This window comes from Protopterus annectens, chromosome 8.part0, assembly GCF_019279795.1.
Source record: "Protopterus annectens isolate FY-2018-M chromosome 8.part0, PAN1.0, whole genome shotgun sequence".
In the NCBI taxonomy this organism is placed as follows: domain Eukaryota; kingdom Metazoa; phylum Chordata; order Ceratodontiformes; family Protopteridae; genus Protopterus; species Protopterus annectens.
Genome location: NC_056741.1, coordinates 1,014,947,562 through 1,014,967,447, shown reverse-complemented (window position 1 = coordinate 1,014,967,447; position 19,886 = coordinate 1,014,947,562). Strand labels below are relative to the sequence as shown.

General features: G+C 42.3%; 1 protein-coding gene across 1 annotated transcript in view; it reads right to left on the bottom strand.

Moving 5' to 3' along the window:
• Positions 1–7,297: 7,297 nt before the first annotated feature.
• LOC122809196 overlaps positions 7,298–19,886 on the bottom strand; it is a 640,703-nt gene continuing 628,114 nt past the window's right edge. The window contains exon 11 of the mRNA XM_044080502.1: positions 7,298–8,405. Within this exon, the coding sequence (XP_043936437.1) occupies positions 8,183–8,405 (223 nt within the window). The 3' untranslated portion in view covers positions 7,298–8,182. The remainder of the gene's footprint in view (positions 8,406–19,886) is intronic.

Sequence of the window (19,886 nt, the reverse complement as noted above, 5' to 3'; positions counted from 1 at the left end):
TGAAGATGCCAGCCATGTGACCATCACATGTAGCCAGCAATGCTGAAATGGACAGTGAAATGACAAAGAGGATAAAGAACATGATACACCTCCATCACCTCATGTAGACATTGTATGACAGCATCTGCAGACAGCATGTAACAGACTAAGTCACAGTGTTATATACCAAACATGCCTGAGCACTGTATACCAACAAATATTATACACATTTCTATGTATGTAACCACAATTTACATAATACTCTGAGACATACCATGTCAAGCGTATTATGCCATACATGGTTTGCTTAGTATACTGATATGGTCTGCACAGTATATGAATATGCATACACAGTATGTGTGTTGTACATTAAAAATAGGAAAATTAAAGGTTTTTATCATACATGGCCACCTAAAAGTGCAAACAATGATACACATCATCTTCTGTACAACATAATGGTCACACATGAATAAAGCACATTAAATGAAACCACAAAGACATCAACCATGGCAGTGTTCATGGTCCAGCACATTATATGCCAGTACATGGGACAGACTACTGCCCAAATTAATGACATCTCACATCTTGTATGTAGACTGTACCTTGTAGTCTAGCTGTCTGGTGCTGATACATATGCCTCACATTGCTATTGTCTTCTGAAACAAATACCAGCATAAGGAGATAAAGAATCTGAATCCACACAGCGTGGAGCAGGACTGCCTTAATGTCATCTACAGCCTGAATATTCTGCAGTGAGATCATGCTGTGCTTGCTCTGTAATTTTGTGGAGGAAGGGTTAATGGAAAATGAAAGTACTCTTTAGGGCTACAGAAGGACTATGGTGAGAATCCATTATGGCAGCTAGTTGAATGTACAGTTCATCACATTAATGAAAGTTTAATAAGATTTGTAGTGGTGCTGCAAACTGTTACATCAAGCACAACAGCCGACTGTTCTGTTACCTAAGAGTACAATCTCAGATACTTCTTGCAACTTATGAGTCTGTCTTTAACAGCATAACCTATACATGAAAATCACAGCATAAAGAAACTTCAGTCTTCAACTCCTCCTGCAGACTGTTAGTGGTGTCTTTTAGTTCTCTTTAAAGAAAAAAACACTACATTCTTATAGGATATAGTTATACTATGAAAATGTAAACAGTGATAACATCTAGCCAAATCTAATAAGGTAAATAAACAACACACAAATCATTAAAGCCACCTCATTCACTGAAGCAGCTGGAAAGAAAAGAGATTACACTTGACATCAAACTGAAAATGAACTTCCTGTCTGTCCTAAAATCTGAAACAAGATGGAATGGGTAAACTGTGCTGAGTGGCAAGAGAAAACTGTACCAAACTGCCACTATATTCAAAGAAAAAGTAGAGGAAATACATGTAAAATCACTAGGAATTAAGGGCAATAAAATGATGTCAAGAAACAAATGATTGCTAGGGCAATTACTGCGAGGGAAAGCAAAAGGGATACAGAGATAACTATGCTCTCTACTAATCAATTAAAAAAATGCTAATTCAAGAAGTGACTTCTGTGTGACAGAAGTTAATATTTATTTCACAGCAGATCAGAGGGAATCCATCTACATGAATGAACGACAAAAGTTAATATTTATTTCCCAGCAGATCAGAGGAAGTCCATCTAGATGAATGAACTACTATACAACATTTCTAGAAATAAGTGTGACTCCTACTTAACAACCTAAAGTGAAGACACTAGAGTCCACTATGTGTTAAACACTTAACTGATGCTGCAAATTTCTAGAGATGCAATGATAACTCCTGCTGCATTAAAGTACAGTTTTGTACCTACCATAAATGTAGACGTTCGAGTGCTAATACAGCTGCAGTAATCACAGATGGGTTCTCTGCCGTCAGGCGGGTCCTCGGTCGGCTGAATTCCAAAGTCTAGGTCTGGCGTCGGTTGGTGTCGCTTTCTCTCCTGACGTCAGTGAGGCCAGAGTATATAAGACACAGCCGACGCCATGTTCTTCAGTCTTTCTTGCCCCAGATGTCAGGTGCCCCCAGAAGGAAGGCAATACATAAATGATATATATATATATACATGCAATGCAATATAATCCAAAATCAGTAGTTGCAAGCAAATAAGCCATAGAAGGATAACCCAGTCAGGTTCTATGAAGAGGGGGTTAGGCCCCATGCCTTTACCAAGTGGGGAAGGCGGGAGGGTAACCTGTACTGCAGCTGTATTAGCACTCTAACATCTACATTTATGGTAGGTACAAAACTGTACTATGTTCATCGTGCATACAGCTGCAGTAATCACAGATGGGTAGAGTCCCAAAGCTACACACAGGGTGGTAGGTACTAGGTGGAACTGGGATGAGCCAGAATGCCCTGCAACACAGCAGTGGCAAAGCCTGCTCTAGTTTTGGAATATAAAGGCAGGTGGTAGTGTTTTGTGAAGATATGTACAGAACTCCAAGTGGCTGCCTCCAAAATGTCTTTGGTAGGAACTCCTCTGAGGAAGGCTGTAGAGGTAGCTGTGGCCCTGGTGGAGTGGGATCTGACGCCTGTGGGAACAGATTTCCCATGATATTAATAACAGAACTGTATGCAGTGGCCTATCCACTTTGAAATTGTCTGCTTGGTCACTGGCTTCCCTTGAGCCCCTACAGCATAGGACACAAAAAGTTGTTCTGATTTCCTGAAGGACTTTGTTCTGTCCAAATAATAACGTAGCTGCCTATGGATGTCTAAAGAGTGTAGCAACCTTTCCCCTTTGTTTTGAGGATTGGGGTAAAAGGTAGGTAAGTGTATGGCTTGGTTTAAAGCTACCCTGGATACCACTTTAGGCATAAATGACGGGTTGGTATGAAGGGAAACCCTGTCCTGATGGAAGATGAGGAAGGGCTGCACCGCCATGAGGGCCTGTAGTTCCGAAACCCTACGAGCTGAAGTGATGGCCAGAAGGAAGGCTGTTTTCCAAGACAAATATTGCAAATCTGTTGATGCAGCTGGTTCAAAAGGAGGCAATGTTAATTTTTCTAGAATGTAATTAAGATCCCAGGCTGGTATTGGTCGTTTCCTTGGTGGTCTTATATTCTTAGCCCCTCTGAGGAACTGTCATAAGAGTGGGTGAGAAAATAAAGATGGATCCATGTTGAATTCTGCAGAAATGGCTGAGGCATGGATTTTTATGGAAGAAAATGAAAGTCCACTGTTCAGTAGCTCAGCAAGATACTGTAATATCAGAGGCAAATTCAGTTTTCTAGGGTCCTGGCCTTTTTTCTCATTCCAAGAGCAAAACCGTTTCCATTTTACGGTGTAAGCCTTTCTAGTAGATGGCCTTCTGGCCTCCAAAATGACATCCTGCACCTCCTTGGAGAGTAGAGTCTGTTGTGGTGTTAAGGAATTTTCCATGCAGCAAGATTGAGTGTTTTCAGCTGACTGTGAAGGGTTTTGTAGCTGTGCTGAGTCAGCAGAAGAGGCATTAGAGGTAGGGACCAGGGAGGAGTATGTGTTAGACTCCTCAGGAGCGGATACCAGTGTTGCCTTGGCCAATCTGGAGCAATCAGCATCATCTTCGGTCTGTCCACTCTTGCTTTCAAGAGCACCTTGGGCAGAAGAGGCAGAGGTGGGAAAGCGTAAACTGTCCATGCTGTCCAACTGAATGAAAGGGCGTCCACTCTCCAGGCCTTTGGATGAAAGGTCCTTGAACAAAACTTTTCCAATTGATGATTCCTGTGGGAGGCAAAAAGATCTATGTCTGGCCTCCCCCACGCTTGTATTATCTCTGTAAACACTTGAGGATGCAACTTCCATTCGTGTGGATCTGTCTTATTTCTGCTTAGATTGTCTGCCAGCGTGTTTTCCAATCCTGGCAAGTACTGTGCTTGAAGTTCGATTTGCCATTCCAGAGCCAAGTTCCAAAGAGTCATGGCTAGTCTGCACAAGTGGTATGAATGTGTTCCTCCTTGTTTGTTTATGTACCACATTACTGTGGTGTTGTCTGTTCTTATCAGTAATTGTCCTGGATGCAGGAGGTCCTTCAAAGCTGTAATTGCATTTATTACTGCTAGCATTTCTTTTTGATTGATGTGAAGGTGCTTTTCCTTTTGGGACCATTTGCCCTGAATGCACCTGTCTGTCATGTGTGCCCCCCAGGCGTAATCTGAGGCGTCTGTTGTGATGACTTGACTTGCTTGAGGCTTGCAGAATGGGAGACCTGTGTTTGCTTGATATGCTTGGGCCCACCATAGAAATTCCTTTTGCAAACATGGAATTATTGGTATTATTGTTTCCAAACTGTGACTGTGTTGAGACCATAGGTTTTTTAGGTACCATTGAAGTTTCCTCATATGCAACTTTGCACATGGGATTAAAAGAATGCAAGATGTCATGAAGCCCAGAGCCTGCAGGATTTTCCTTGCAGTAAGCCTGGTACATTTTGCTAGTATTTTGAAGTACTGAGTTAGTTCCCCCTGTTTTTCGGGCGTACGATAGGCCATCTGGATGTTTGTGTCCAAGTTGGCACCCAGGAAAGTTATTTTCTGAGATGGTGTTAGCCTGGATTTCTCCTTGTTAATTGTGTATCCCAGAGAATGCAGTAACCGAGTTACATAGGCCAGATGTTCCAGAAGTATGTGCTTGCTGTCCGCTTGGATCAGGCAGTCGTCCAAATAAGGGTAAATTTGTATCCCTTGAAGTCAGCAGTAGGCAATCACTGATGCCAGGCATTTTGTGAATACTCTGGGTGCAGTAGATAAGCCAAAGGGCAATGCAGAGAATTGATAGTGGATTGAACCTGCAAGAAATCTGAGGTATCTTCTGCAGCTTTGTCTGATTGGGAATTGCCGGTATGCCTCCTTGAAGTCCAATGTTACCAGACAAAACTCCTTGCCCAGCATGGGAAGAAGTTGCTGTAATGTGAGCATCTTGAATTTTGTGCAGTAAAAATGTGTTTAGGATGGATAAGTCCAAAATGGGTCTCCAGTCGGTTCCTTTCCTTGGTACCAGAAAAAGTCTGGAATAAAAACCTTGACCTTGTTCGTGAGTAGGTACCTCTTGAATAGCTCTCATGCCTATGAGCTTTGAAATTTGTAGTTGTGCCTTTGCCCTTTGATTGTGTGGCAGGTTTGGCATGCCTCTCATTTTTGGAAGAGTGTGGAATTGAAATTTGCAGCCTCTGTTTACAACGTCCAGGATCCATTTGTCTGTTGTGACAATATGCCAATTTCTTGCAAATAATGCTAGCTTTCCTCCCAAAGGTGCTGCCAGCTGAGACTTGCTTGGCATGGAAATGAGGGAGTCATTGGGTTTGTTTCCTGTATTGTTGTGCACTGTCTTCGCCACCTCTTGGTGCTGGAGTTTGCCATTGTCGGCCTCTATATGATCCTTGTGATTGCCCTCTGCCCCTTGTGCGTCTGTATCTACCTCTTTGGGGCTTGTCAGTGGCTGGAAAGGACCAGTTTTTGAAGGCCAATTTCTGCTAAAACGTGGTGGTTGGACCTGTAAAAAAGCTTTGACAGTTTGCATAGATTTGGCTTTTTCTTCCATTTTCCATAATATCTCCTCAGCATTAGTACCAAACAGCACATCCTTTTGTAAAGGAGCATCTAGAAGTTTAGCTTTCACATGATCAGGCAAGCTTTGTTCCCTAAGCCAGGCATGTCTACAAATGACTGATCCTGTAACAGCAGCTCTACTTGAGGCCTCTAGGGCATCATAGCCACATTGTAAGGTGTGTTTACCCACTTGCTCTGCACTATGCATCATATCCTGCAACTCCTTCAAATCTGGTTGTTCAGGTTGAGACATTTTATTCCTTAATTGTGATAACAGGAACTGTTGATATTTAAGCATATGAAACTGACAATTTAAGGCCCTCATGGCTAGGGTGGCCGAGGTATATACCTTTTTTCCCCACCTTTCTAAGATTCTTGACTCTCTTTCGGCAGGAAGTGGATTCTTGGCAGTAGAGGCCTTCAATCCCTTGGGGCCTTGAGAAATGGTTTCAGGGTCAGCATTATGGCTTTTGTAGAGAAATTGGTGATAGTTAGGAACTCTGTAGTACCTATCAGGTTTGACTGGTGCAGGAGGCAGGGAATCCGGGTTAAGGCAAGCCTCCGAATAAACATCATCAAGTATGTCCAAAACAGGAGGTATCGCCAAAGGTCTGTGTTGAGGTAACAAAAGAAATTCCCTAAGTCTTTTCTTGGAATCGGAAAAGTCTTGGCCTTCCCAATGGAAGTGTTCCCTCAAAGTGTGCAAGGTTTCCCCAAAGGAAAAATCCTCAGGAGGAGATACAGAAGGAATGGACTGCTCTGCATCCGAATCTTCAAAAGGGGAGTAAGAGTGTTCCTCTACATCAGAATGTTCTGATAAAATGGAGCCCTGATCAGAAGAGGGAGAATCTTCCTCCACTCTGGGTCTCTTGTCTGGAGGGGGTTGAGAACCCCTGATAAGAGTAATTAAATCCTCAGCCATTTTAAACATCTGTTTTTTTAGGCATGGGGCCTGGAGAAGGGCCCTGTGCAACAGGCCTCTTGGGATGCCTGGCTGCTTTGGATTTAGTAAAGGCCTTAATAGAAAAAGAAGATGAGGGTCTAAAGACACCATGGGTGGAAGTGGACCTGTCCACATTAGGAGGTTCAACATTAGCAATGGCTTCGGTGGTTGTAGTCTGGGAAAGGGCCGAGGTACCTGCGGTCTTGGGTACAGAGGACACCGCCAAAGAAGTGTCGTCGGTAGTCAGGGACTGCAAAGGCGTCTCGCGGAGAACTGGACCACGTGTAGCCGGTTTTGGCGTGGTGTCGGTGGGGACCGTGGACCTCACATGTCGGTCCTTGTCCTTGCGTTTTTTGGACAAAACGGTAGTCGGAGTCTCCGACGACATTTTATAATCAAAGGCTTTACCAAAAAAGTGTTGGGCGAACTCCGCCCGACGCTTAATAGTGCGTTTATTGAAAGTCGCGCAAAAGCGACAGCCCGAGACGTCGTGGTCTGGGCCTAAACAAGGTATGCAGAGGGAATGGAAATCCTTATGCGGTATTTGCTTCCCACAAGAAATACAATTATTAACTTTTTCTGACATCGGTCTGAGGCAAGAAAAGTTTCCCCAACGGGGTACTTAGCTTTAATGAAGACTTCGGTTTCCAATTTTTTCGTAATTCAGGAGCTGGCCAACCGGCACTTGCGAACTGCTTCTGCTTCGGGCACCGAGCGGCAAAAAAGACTGAAGAACATGGCGTCAGCTGTGTCTTATATACTCTGGCCTCACTGACGTCAGGAGAGAAAGCGACACCAACCGACGCTGGACCTAGACTTTGGAATTCGGCCGACCGAGGACCCGCCTGACGGCAGAGAACCCATCTGTGATTACTGCAGCTGTATGCCCGATGAACATCTACAATTTTAAGTATGTGAAGTGACTGCAGCTGTGTCTTTTCAGTACAGGTTCCACAGACTAACAGTTAAATTAGCTCTAGTAATCATCAAAGCAATACTAATGTAATGCATTCATGAAACAAAATAATAAAAGTGGTACTGTAAGCCTCCATGGCTTGTAGTAATTCACTTTCACAGCAGTGGAAAACACAGGATGCCTTAATAAGAAAGAAAGTGGCACACATCAGATCACAGCTATGCTGTAAGTCTGCCAATGATCATATTTCAAAAACTAAAAAAATAACCAGACTCACTTTCCACACATTCTTTCTCAGGTGGGATACTATGCATTACTGAGTAAAACAAGTATCAAAATTGAGTTTTACATAAGGCATTTGTGAACATACTTATGGAGTACTAACAATTATTGCTATTATATGACACATTTTGTACTAGAATCAAACAATAATATGCAGTAAACACCATTACTATGGTTCTACACTTTTGTAGTCCTCTTTACTACAGTCTTTTTGACTGTCTGATACGAACGTCTGCATCTGGTTGTATTTTATTATGAAATTATGTAAAAAGTGGGAAACTGACTTTTCATTTACATCACTGAATCTACAACTGTATCTGCTAGCTGTGTCTCATTTGAACATAAGGAAATGTCACATATTTGCAACTTCATTATTTGCCAATGACCCTTGTACAAAAACATCTCCAGCGAAAACAATTCATGATTTGGAACTAATGTGGCATTAAGGGCTGCTAAATAATTTCTGCTCTGGAAATCAGTTGGTATTTTGTGGTGCTATGTGCTTTCATTTTCCTAACAACTACACCACACTTCTGTCTGCTCCTGAAGACTGTTTGTAACTACTGAACTTCATCAACTTCTTCTTGAATGGACAATGACTAGAGCTGGACTGAGATTCACTGATATATCCATTAGTTGTACTTGCATCCGGATTCATTTGTTGTTCTTCAAGAAGGAAAATGGGTGTATGGCCATTTCCAGTTGATTCATTTGCAGCTGGTCTGTTCTGGACACGTGGAGAGCTGGGAAATAATAGAAAGAACAAATAAAACAGTGGTCGTGTTCATGATCACACTAGATCCTCTATTCAAAAGTTTGGTTACAGCTACTATCCCTCCCCATATACCCACTCATAATCAGTTTGGTGGTGTACAGCACAACCACCCTGACATGCTGCATTACCTTTACTTGGGTCACTTTTAATTTACACATTGTTGCAAACTCAGCATAGGTTCATAAATTAGTACTAGGCTAACTGACCTTACGAGCCATTTTAAGCCTAGCCAATTGTCCCTTGTGTGACTCAAACCCTGCACCTTGTGTTTAGAAAGCAAACACCTTAACCATTAGGCCACCCTCCCAACTCTTTTGCTTCTTCTACTATGCTTCTGCATATAACCTTCATTGTTCCACATCAGATCTTATCCTTTGAAATGGACTCATGTCCACACAATAAATTTGTGCCCTACTGCTCCACTGCCATCCTACCCAATCTTTAACAATGCAGCCACCTTCCTCACTGTCAAATGACCATGCAGATTTTGATATTTCTCACAGTTTGTCTTTAGCATTCCATAGTATCACTGTAAAGTTGTTCAGCAATCTGGTATTAAAACAGTACTAACTTAATTTAAATTATTCCACAGCTAGCCATGCTTCTTAATACTACTGAATTATTCATTAGTGCTGGACCACCCTCTCAGCTTTGCTTCTATTTCAGCAATGAAAACCCAGAGCCTGGATGCCTATTTTGGAGCTACGACTATGAACAAAATGTGTCTTATTCTAGTGCTCCACTCTTTGGCTTAACAATGAAATTAACTATTCCTAGCCAGAGATACTGAGTCTAACACTGCTACACCTGTACTTTGTACTGTTTAACTACCATATTGATCTTGATCACAGCAAATGACCATTCTAGCCTCATCATATCAATGTCAAATGCTATAATTTTGAACAATAAATCAAATCTGTTTGATGCTTATATTGTTACACCAATTTGAGATATACCATTTCTGTCTGAAACCTTGCTTAGACCGTCTTTTTTTAAGACACCACCTCAATTACTGTAGATTATACACACACACACACACATATATATATATATATATATATATATATATAGAGAGAGAGAGAGAGACTTAATATCCTGGGTAAGAGAGTGGGTAGCAGTTCTGGTCTTACAGTTAAACACTTAAACACTGCATATAGTCTTCTTTGATTATTATCTGTTATTCAGCTAACAAATGTGGGCCTTGCTAGTTAGGATTCTTAAGTTATTTTACGCAGACATTAAGCTGTATGCTACATCTAGTGTATTCCAGTTCCTGCCTCTCTTTGCCTTCTCTCTTCTGCTTCAACGTAATTCATTCTCCTAATCAAGAAGACTCAACTGTTTTGGAGATTTTGGTCCTGGCCTGGCAAAATGACCTTTTTTTTTTTAATCTTACATTTGTGACTTTGCTCATCCATCTTGCACCATACACTTATTGACTAACTTGCCTTCAACTTTGCTGTTTTACTGTAGTCTAACTACATAAGTGATTGATCTTTTACTGAAGCACAGAGGTTTAAACATATTACCCCTTGGATCACAACTGCTGGACAAAAACAACCCTTTGTGCAAACTGTCTAATACCAATAGTGTCAGTGGCTATGAAGGTGGTACACTTTCAGTGCTGAGAAGATTGGAAAATTATACATTTTATCCTGATATCAGATGCATGGCTTTATTTTCCACTACTGATGTAGAGCAGCACAGAGGAGTTGATGCACTCCTGAGGTCTCATTCTTCATAAAGATCCTATGGCACTTAATGAATAAAGGAGGAGACAGTCTCAGGTATCCTGATCAAATCTGCTATTGCCAGTATGAATGCTTCCTTGGGTCTCCACTGAAAAAGGCCATATCTACTGAAACTAACCTAGCCACCAAAAGTAAATAAATACTTAATGCACTGGTACTACCTGACTGGCCTATACTCCATTCAGTTACTGATGCTCTGTATTTAATTAGTCTTTTTTAGCCCCACATTATCATTGCACTATTAGAACATGCAAGGTACATCTTTGTACACAGATGTTCTCTTCGGTACTGTGCTAACATGTGAGACAGCTCAGTTTATCATCTCATGTGGCAGAGGAGGGCAGGAATTCATCTCGCACTGGAGCACTCTGTACACGTCTGTACAATATGCTGTTGTGCACAATTCAAAAAAGAATGAGATACAATTGTAGACTGCTGATATGGACCATGATCCATATCTATAAATTCCATTTCCGAGTGGCAGAATAGGATATAATGCACAGAAGAACTCTGTACACTGTATCTATGAATACTAATGCCTGACCTCAACTAGGGACACTTGTAGGAGGTAGAAAGAAAACATCAAGGAACTACAGAACCTGGTGGTCATGTTGCATTTAAGAGGGCAGGGCAAGAAGCAAATGGTGTGCTCTGAAATGAAGTCACTGCCAAAATTAAACAGTCTTAGGGTGACAAGGTTAAGGGAATGGATGAGACCAAGCCCTATCCTGAAATGCTGAAACTGATGGATATTGTCTGTGTGTCATTGTATATGAAAGAAAGATGCAGCTGGGCTGGTAAACTGGAGTGGTGGGAAGGAAGATGTGCTCCAGATATAAAGGGCTCATGCTCCTAAGCCTGCTTTTGGTAAAATGATGGAAATGAGATTTCATCAGACAGTACAGCCAATGACTCCAAAGGTACAATGTGGATTTTATTTCCATCATAGAACAGTATATGAATAATTTGTCTTTGTGTGAATATGGGACAGGTTGTGGGATTTTGGCACTGTGGTGCACATGTTTTCTGGGTACCTGAAGAAAGCCTATGACCAACTACACTGTAAAGCTGGAAGGCAGCTGTTAAAGCAGCATGTGATCTTGGCCATTGTTGTTTGCCTTAAGGTTCTTCTATTTGCAGGAAGAGGCCTGTTTCTGCATTCTCAGCAAGACTTTACCAGTGTTGTATCCCATCTCCATTTTAGCACATTACTTTAACAAGTAGAATATCATGGAACAACTATGTAACAAAACTTACTGTCAGCACAAAAAATCAGGGTTTTGCATGCCTTGAGGATTTCTGTCAGGTTTAGTTGCTATTATTCTTTCTCCCAATATTCTCTTATCATATCTATCTAATATACTGTTAACATCACAACAAAAATACCTACTAGCCTCAGCTAAACTTACAATCACGTATGTAACTCTCTCTGCACGGTTTATGTATCTTCTCTATGGAACTCTATCAACAAAACTCAGAACAGACAGTAGCACAATCCTTCACAGAAAAATAAAACATGTAAAAATAGAAACTGTATCTTCAACTTCACAGAGACAAAGCAGAAACTGGTTGTACTACATACAAGCATCGGTTGTTCAGCTCTAGCAATATTCTGTTTCCCTTTCTTCTTCCTTTTTACATTCTTCCAAATTATATCCCTTCATATTCCCAAAGTATGCAGACTACTCCCATAATCCTTCCCACAGACTAGTGACTGATATCTCTTTCAGACACTCAGCTTCACCTTCAGTCTTTTACACTCCTCACTATTCCACATTAACTAACATGGTAGGTCTCTTAAGTCTGCCACTTGAGCTATCTAAATATGAAATAGAAAATACAGTTGTGTACACTTACCATAATTGTAGATGTTTGAGTGTATTCACTATTGCAGTCATTACATTTGGGTTATCTGCATGCAGGCAGCCCTCAGCCGGCCTGAATACCAGAGTCTTGGATTCCTGCATCGGATGCTGTCTCTTCTTCCATGACGTCAGGTCATCAGGGGAATAAAACATGCAGCTGATGGCATTACATCAGTTTTTCTTGCCCCAGATGTCAGGTGCCCCCAAAATGGGAAGCAATTACATGTTATGTTACACCTCCTACAAAAAGCAAATACACCAGAAAGCTGAAATACACCAAACAGGAAGGAAAGGTGAAGCCAAGAGAAGTCAGGAGGCTGGAGGGAGGGTAACCAGGACTGCAACAGTGAATACACTTGAACACCTACATTTATGGTAAGTCTACACAACTGTACTATGTTCTTCATATTTCACCGTTGCAGTCATTACATTTGGGTAGATTCCCAAAGTTAAGGAAGGGAGGAGGAAGTTAGAGAGCATTAGGACCAGCTATTAAGCCCTGCAATACTGCAGTGGCAAAACCAGCTCTGAATTTAGAAAAAATAGGCACATGGTAATGCTTGGTGAAGGTATGAACAGAGCTCCAGGTAGCAGCTTCTAGGATGTCCCTGGTAGGGACCCCTCTGAGAAAGGCTGGTTTTCCATGGTGCTTATAGCAGAAATTAATGCAATGGGCTATCCATTTAGAAATGGTTTGCTTTGAAATGGCCTTCCCCTCTGCCCCTGCAGCAAAGCCAACTAGCAGCTGTTCAGATTTTCTGAGAGGCTTAGTCCTGTCCAAATAGAATCTAAGTTGTCTGTGCACATCCAAAGAGTGCAAAATTCATTCTCCTTTGTTTTGTGGATTAGGGAAAAAGGTAGGCAAATGAATGGACTGATTTAGGGTCACACTAGACATCACCTTGGGCATAAAGGAGGGATTGGTTCTGAGGGAAACCCTGTTTGCATGGAAGATAATTAAGGGCTCCACTGCCATGAGGGCCTGTAATTCTGATACTCTTCTTGCTGAAGTGATGGCTAGAAGGAAGGCTATTTTCCAAGAAAGGAATTTCACCTCTGCAGTTGCAGCTGCTTCAAATGGAGGGAGAGTGAGCTTTTCCAATACAAAGTTAAGGTCCCAGGCTGGAGTAGAGGCTCGCTTGGGGGGGGGGCTTAAATTTTTAGCCCCTCTGAGGAATTTCTTTAACAGGGGCTGAGAGAAGAGGAGAGGTTCAGTATTATAATGTGCTGAAATTGCAGAGGCATGAATTTTAATTGACGAGAAGGATAGGCTGTTATGGAACATTTCTGTTAAGTACTGAAGAATATGATGCAAACTGGGTACCGTAGTGCCCATACCCTAGGTCTGGCTCCAGGAACAGTATCTTTTCCACTCTTCAACATAGGATTTTCTAGTACTAGGTCTCCTTGTTTCCAGAATGACCTCTAGCACCTGCTTACTGAGGGATGCTATTGGAGAGCTCAAGGAATTAGCCAGGCTGCAAGGTTCAGGGTTTGAAGCTGAGGGTGCAGAATCTGGCCCGCCTGCTGGGACAGCAGGGAAGGTGTCTGAGGTAGGTGCCATGGATACAGCAGTATCATGCTGCGCAAGAGGAGGTACCAGTGCTGGTGAGGCCAGTCTGGTGCAATAAGAATTGTCCTTGGTTTGTCTTGTTTGATCTTTACCAGAACCTTTGAGAGGAGAGGCAGAGGTAGAAAGGCATAAACCGAGAGGCTTTCCCAGGTAAAGGACAGGGCATCCACTTTCCAAGCTTGACTGTGGGGAGTCCTAGTGCAGAATTTGTCCAATTGGTAGTTCTGGGGGGTGGCAAACAGGTCTATCTCTGGAGTCCCCCATTTGTACCTCAAGAGGATGAATATTTTTTATTCCAGTTTCCATTCATGCGGGCCCATGAGATTTCTGCTTAGGTCATCTGCCAGTGAATTTAGCTTGCCTGGCAGGAATTGAGCTTGTAGGTGCACTTGTTAGCTCAAGGCTGTGTTCCACAGAGCCATGGCTACTCTGCAGAGAGGGTACGAGTGGGTTCCCCCCCCTGCTTGTTTATGTACCACATAATTGTGGTGTTGTCTGTCTTTACCAATAATTGTCCTTGAAGGATGTGGTCCTTGAAGGCTGTCAGGGAATTCTGTAGAGCTAACATTTCTTTTTGGTTGATATGCAGGTGCATCTGAATCGGTTCCATTTGCCCTGAATGCACCGCCATGCCAAGTGAGCCCCCCCCCCCCGTGCATAGTCTGATGCGTCTGTAGTCAGGGTTTGGGCGGCAGGGGGTAGATTGAAAGGGAGCCCCTTGTTGAGGTGGTCCCTGTCTTTATACAAGGAATGATAGGAATCATTGATTCCAGGTCCTGAGAATGCTGACACCATAGACTTTTTAGATACCACTGTGGCTTCCCATATGCAGTTTTGCATATGGAATTAGTAGAATGCAAGAGGCCATGAACCCCAGGGCTTGCAGGATTTTCCTTGCAGAGAGCTGGGTCTTTGTGGCCAGTAGTTTGAAGTAGGCTGTCAAATAAACGTGTTTCTCTGGCATGATGTAAGCCATCTGGGAAGTTGTGTTCAAGCTTGCTCCCAGGAATACAATCTGTTGGCAGGGTACTAGATGAGATTTCTTTTCATTTATGGTGTACTCCAGCGAGGTTAGATGTTTCTTTACAAATGCCAGATGTTTTAACAGCATGTCCTGCCTTTCTGCCTGAATCAGACAATCATCCAGGTATGGGTATATTTGAATATTTCTCTGCCTGCAAAATGCAATGGCTGGAGCTAGACACTTTGTAAATACCCTGGGTGCAGTAGATAAGCCAAAGGGAAGTGCAGAGAACTGATAGTGCATGCAGCCTGCTCTGAAGCATAGGTATTTCCCGCAAGATTCCCTTATTGGAATGTGCAGGTAAGCTTCCTTTAAGTCTAAGGTTGCCAACCAGGCATCTTTGCCCAGCATAAGAAGCAGCTGTTGGAAGTGTTAGCATTTTGAATTTTGGGATTACCAAAAAGGTGTTTAGAATAGAGAGGTCCAGGTTAGGACACCAGGAGCTGTCTTTTCTGGGTACCAGGAAAGTCTTGAGTAAAAACCTTGTTCCCTTTCTTCTGCTGGGACAGGCTGAATAACCCTGATATTTAGAAGAGAGAGAACCTGCTGTTGAGCTTCTGCCCACTGATTTGGGGGTAGGTCTGGCCAACCGTTTGGGGTTGGTAGGGTGTGGAAGTGGAATCTGTATCCTTGGAAAACTATATTTAAAACCCATTTGTCCTGGGGAATGAGTTCCCAGTTTATTTGCATGCTGGGCAAGCTTTCCTCCTACGGGAGCAGGCAGTTGAGCAGGGCTTGGAAGGGTTAAAGTTAAGTCATTGTGACATTTTTCCATAGGGGGGTGTCTTACTACTTCTTGCTTTGGAAGTGGGAGCCCCCCACTGCTTAGGCCTGTGTGTAGCCTGAGGCTGTAACCTAAGTGGTCTGCTGTTCCTGGGTTTGGACTGAGAAGGCCTGGAAGAGACTGGAAAGGACCAATTCTTTGAAGGCCAATGCCTACTAAATCTGGGAGGCTGCACTTTCAGGAAATCTTTAACAGTTTGCATAGATTTAGCTTTTTCCTCCATCTTTCTGAGGACTTCTTCTGCTTTGTTGCCAAACAGGCAATCTTGGTTTAAGGGAGCATCCAGTAATTTAGCTTTGACATGATCTGGCAAGTTTTGCTCCTTATGCCAAGCATGCCTTCTAAGTACAGACCCAGTGACAGCAGCCCTGCAAGATGCTTCTAAAGAGTCAAAACCACATTGCAAAGTATGTCTACCAACTTGTTCAGCAGCATGCATTAAATCCTGTAATTCTTTGTGTTCAGCACAGTCAGAAATCAATATAATTTTCTGTTTAAGTAGTCCCATAATATGCTGCTGGTACTTTAACATATGAAACTGACAATTTAAAGCCCTAATGGCCAAAGTAGCAGAAGTTTATACTTTCTTACCCCATCTGTCCAAGACTCTAGAATCTTTATCAGAAGGGGTAGGATTTTTGGCAGCAGTAGCCTTAATGCCCTTTGGTCCTTGGGAAATAGTCTCTGGATCTGCAGTAGGATTCCTGAAGAGGAACTTGTGAGAGTCAGGTACTCTGTACCACCTGTCAGGCTTTCTGGGAGCTGGAGGTAAAGTGTCGGGGGACAGGCTAGATTCCAAGAAGGCATCATCTACAATGCCCAGAACAGGAGGGATAGCTAAAGGCCTGTGTTGAGGAAGGAGTAAGAATTCCCTAAGCCTCTTTTTGGAGTCAGAGTAATCCTGGCTTTCCAAGCAGAAATGCTCCCTAAGAGTGTGCAGGGTTTCACCAAAAGAAAAATCTTCTGGAGGGAAAGCAGAGGGAATGGAATCCTCTGCATCAGAATACTCATAGGTAGATAGGGGCAAATCCTGGTAATCAGAAGAAACATAAATATCAGAATCCTGATCACAAGAATCAGAAGGAAAATCAGTTCTAGGTCTCTTAGAGGGGGAAGTCTAGCTTCCCCTAATTAAAGTAATAAGGTCTTCAGCCATTCTAAGCATTTGTTTTTTAGGCATATGGTCCTGACCATGCGGTTTGGACATCGGTTTTCTAGGCGTGGGTCGAGCTTTAGGCCTGGATGAAGAAGATGGCATCGGTTTACAATGCAAATATATAGGCCTGCATACACCCTCAGAAGCCAGTGCCTGCACAGCGGCTCCAGACCCATCCAAGGTAGAGACATCCGCAGGTTCCATAGTCGAAGAAGCATCTCGCGGCATACCAGACTCCGAATGGGTCTCAGTAGAGGCCTGCGAATCTGAAGTAGTGAGTATCAGGGGCTGCAAAAGTGCCTCACTGAGTACCGGTGAACTGGTGACCAGCTTAATGGAAGTGCTGGTGGCAGTTTTGGACCTATGCGGTCTGTCTCTGTCTTTATCCTTGTTTTTTCAGAATATCAGTAGTCGGATAGCTTACCAAAGCCATTTCTTTATAGTTATACAGAGTACCAAAATAATTTGCTGCAAAAATAGACCGACGATGAATAGTTCGGGGGTTGAACAAGACACAAAACTGACAGTGAGGGACTTCATGGTATGGGCCTAAGCAAGGAATGCAGTACGAATGAAAATCTTTGAGGTATTTGCTTTCCACAGGTAAGATAATTGTTAACTTTACTGACATCGGTTAAGAGCAAGAAAAAGGATCCCCAATGGGGTACTAAGCTTTTTTGAACACTTCGGTTCTAAAACTCGAAAATGAAAATTTTAGAAGTCGGCTGACCGTCACTTGCAAACTGCTTCTGCTTCGGGCACCGCATGGGAAGAAAGACTGATATAATGGCATCGGCTGCATGTTTTATACCCCTAAAGACCTGACATCATGGAAGAAGAGACAACATCCGACGCAGGAATCCAAGACTCTGGTATTCAGGCCGGCTGAGGGCTACCTGCAGGCAGATAACCCAAATGTAATGACTGCAACAGTGAAACACAAAGAACATCTCTTATTTCTAAGCATGTTTTTAAGCACTGTTTCCTGTCAGCCCTAAAAAATATGTTCTGCATTCAAATTATTCAACTCTGCAATAGTGACTCATTTTACTAAAGTATACAGTAGTAGCCATTCACTTAAATTTAGACTCATACAAAACTGCATATAAATGTGAAAGTAATTGTTTTATTAGCTGTACTGTTCCATGGTAATTATTTCTCACTTTGGAGCTTTTCTCTGTCTTGTCAGCCACTGAAAAGGGGTATTTGAAAAGAACCAGTCAGCCACTCCCAGTTATAAAAGTAAATAAATAAATCTAAAACAAAACATTTTTGAAGATGAAAAGCTTCAGATTCAGCATACATACATATATATATATATATATATATATATATATGCACACACATATATATATATATATATATATATATATATATATATTTATATATATATATATATATATATATATATATATATATATATATATATATATCTATACACACACATATGGGTCTACTACACTAGAACGACAGCTCACAATAGCGATACATAGAACACTGACACCAAATAACCGAAAGCAGAAAACAACAACTGTTTATAACACCGACATTACAAATACCCGAAAAATTGTCAGAATGTCTTCATAATCACTTTAAAGTTGCTGTTATTACAAGTACACATAAATAATAAACTACATTGTGATAATTTAAATGAACCCAGTAGTGAACGTAATACATGCTCCGGAAGTATAAATACAGCCTGAAAATTAGAATAGAATGTCCCTCACCGAAGACAGGATGGCAAAAGATATTGCTATAGCTCCTGGAACTATTGGACTATTTTTATTTATTTATTTAACATTTGTTGACCGGGAATGTCCGACTAGGTTCCACAGAGCCTGTTTTCAGCGGAGGCCCGGGGAGAAAGGCTCCAGACTAGCATATGGAACAGTAACATCGCAAAAAGGCAAGCATTTACTTCTGATAGAAGGATATTTATATCACTTAGAGAGGACAAGACATAGCAAGAGATACTGGGCTTGTAAGCTAAAAATAACAGATGGGTGGAAAGGCATAGCTGTAACTACTTTACTTCCTGAAGGAGACTTGTAAGTTCATAGGTTCATACTAGGCTATCTGCCCTGGGGCAATTATAAGCCTAGCCCGATTTTGTTTGGCTTACACCACCCCTTGATTTGAGTATACTGTGCACATTTTATGGTTTAGTTTACTGTGCCTCTGTCTAATAGTGACATGGAAGTAATCCCCGGAACAAACCTACGATCCCCCATCCACTCATCAAGATTCTTCTTGAAGAGATTCAATGAGGTGCTCTGCCTAACATGAATTGGAATTCTATTCCAGAGTGAAGGGAGCCTCTGGGTTATGAATCTGTCCCTCCAGCAAGTCCTATTTATTTCTGTGCTGAGGTTCAAGTCCCTCGAGCGTGTGGCTCTAAGGGATTTAGATTCACTGAGGTGGAGCATGTCCATTAATTCTGGATTGGACATAGCTTTATATGTCAGGCATAGATCGCCTCGAAGTAGGCGGTATGCAACTGAGTAGAGCTGGAGTTTTTTTAACCGAGCAGCATATGGCATCTGTTTGAGTCCCTTGATCCTCTTGGTGAGGTACTTTTGGGGTCTTTCTAATTGCTGCAGGTGTCGGGTAAAGTACATCCCAAAAGGGGCATTGTATTCTATGATGGGCCTGATGAGGGATGAATAAAGGGGCACGATTACCTCTCTTGATCTAGATGTGAATCCTTTCATGATGAGGTGGGCCATGTAGAAGGTCTTTCTAACCACTTTGGCAATGTGGTTGTCAAAGGAGAGATTGCTATCAACTTGGGTCCCCAGATCCCCAATTACTTTCTCTGTACTTAATGGTTTGCTGCCTAAGTGGTAGTTTGTGGGCACATTGTTTTTGCCAAAGGGTATGACTATACACTTTTTGGCATTTAGCTTTAGACCATGGCTCTGGCACCAGTTATCCGTCTCTGTGAGACCTTTTTGAAGGATGTTTGTGTCAGCTGGAGAGTCGATTATGGCGCCCAGTTTGCAGTCATCTGCGAACTTGGTGAGCCATAGTCCTCCCACGCTGGCCTGTACCTCGGAAAAGTATATACCGAACAAGAGTGGTCCCAGGACAGAACCTTGTGGGACACCACTTGTGACTGGTTTCGAGTCTGACATGGCTCCAGCAACTCTCACTCTGTGGGTTCTGTCTTTGAGCCAGTTTGCGACCCATCTTGTGACATAGGGGTTTATATTTGAGCTGGATAGCTTATCTATGATGCCCGCGTGGGGTATTGTGTCAAATGCCATTGCTAGGTCTAGATAGGCTGTGTGGACTAT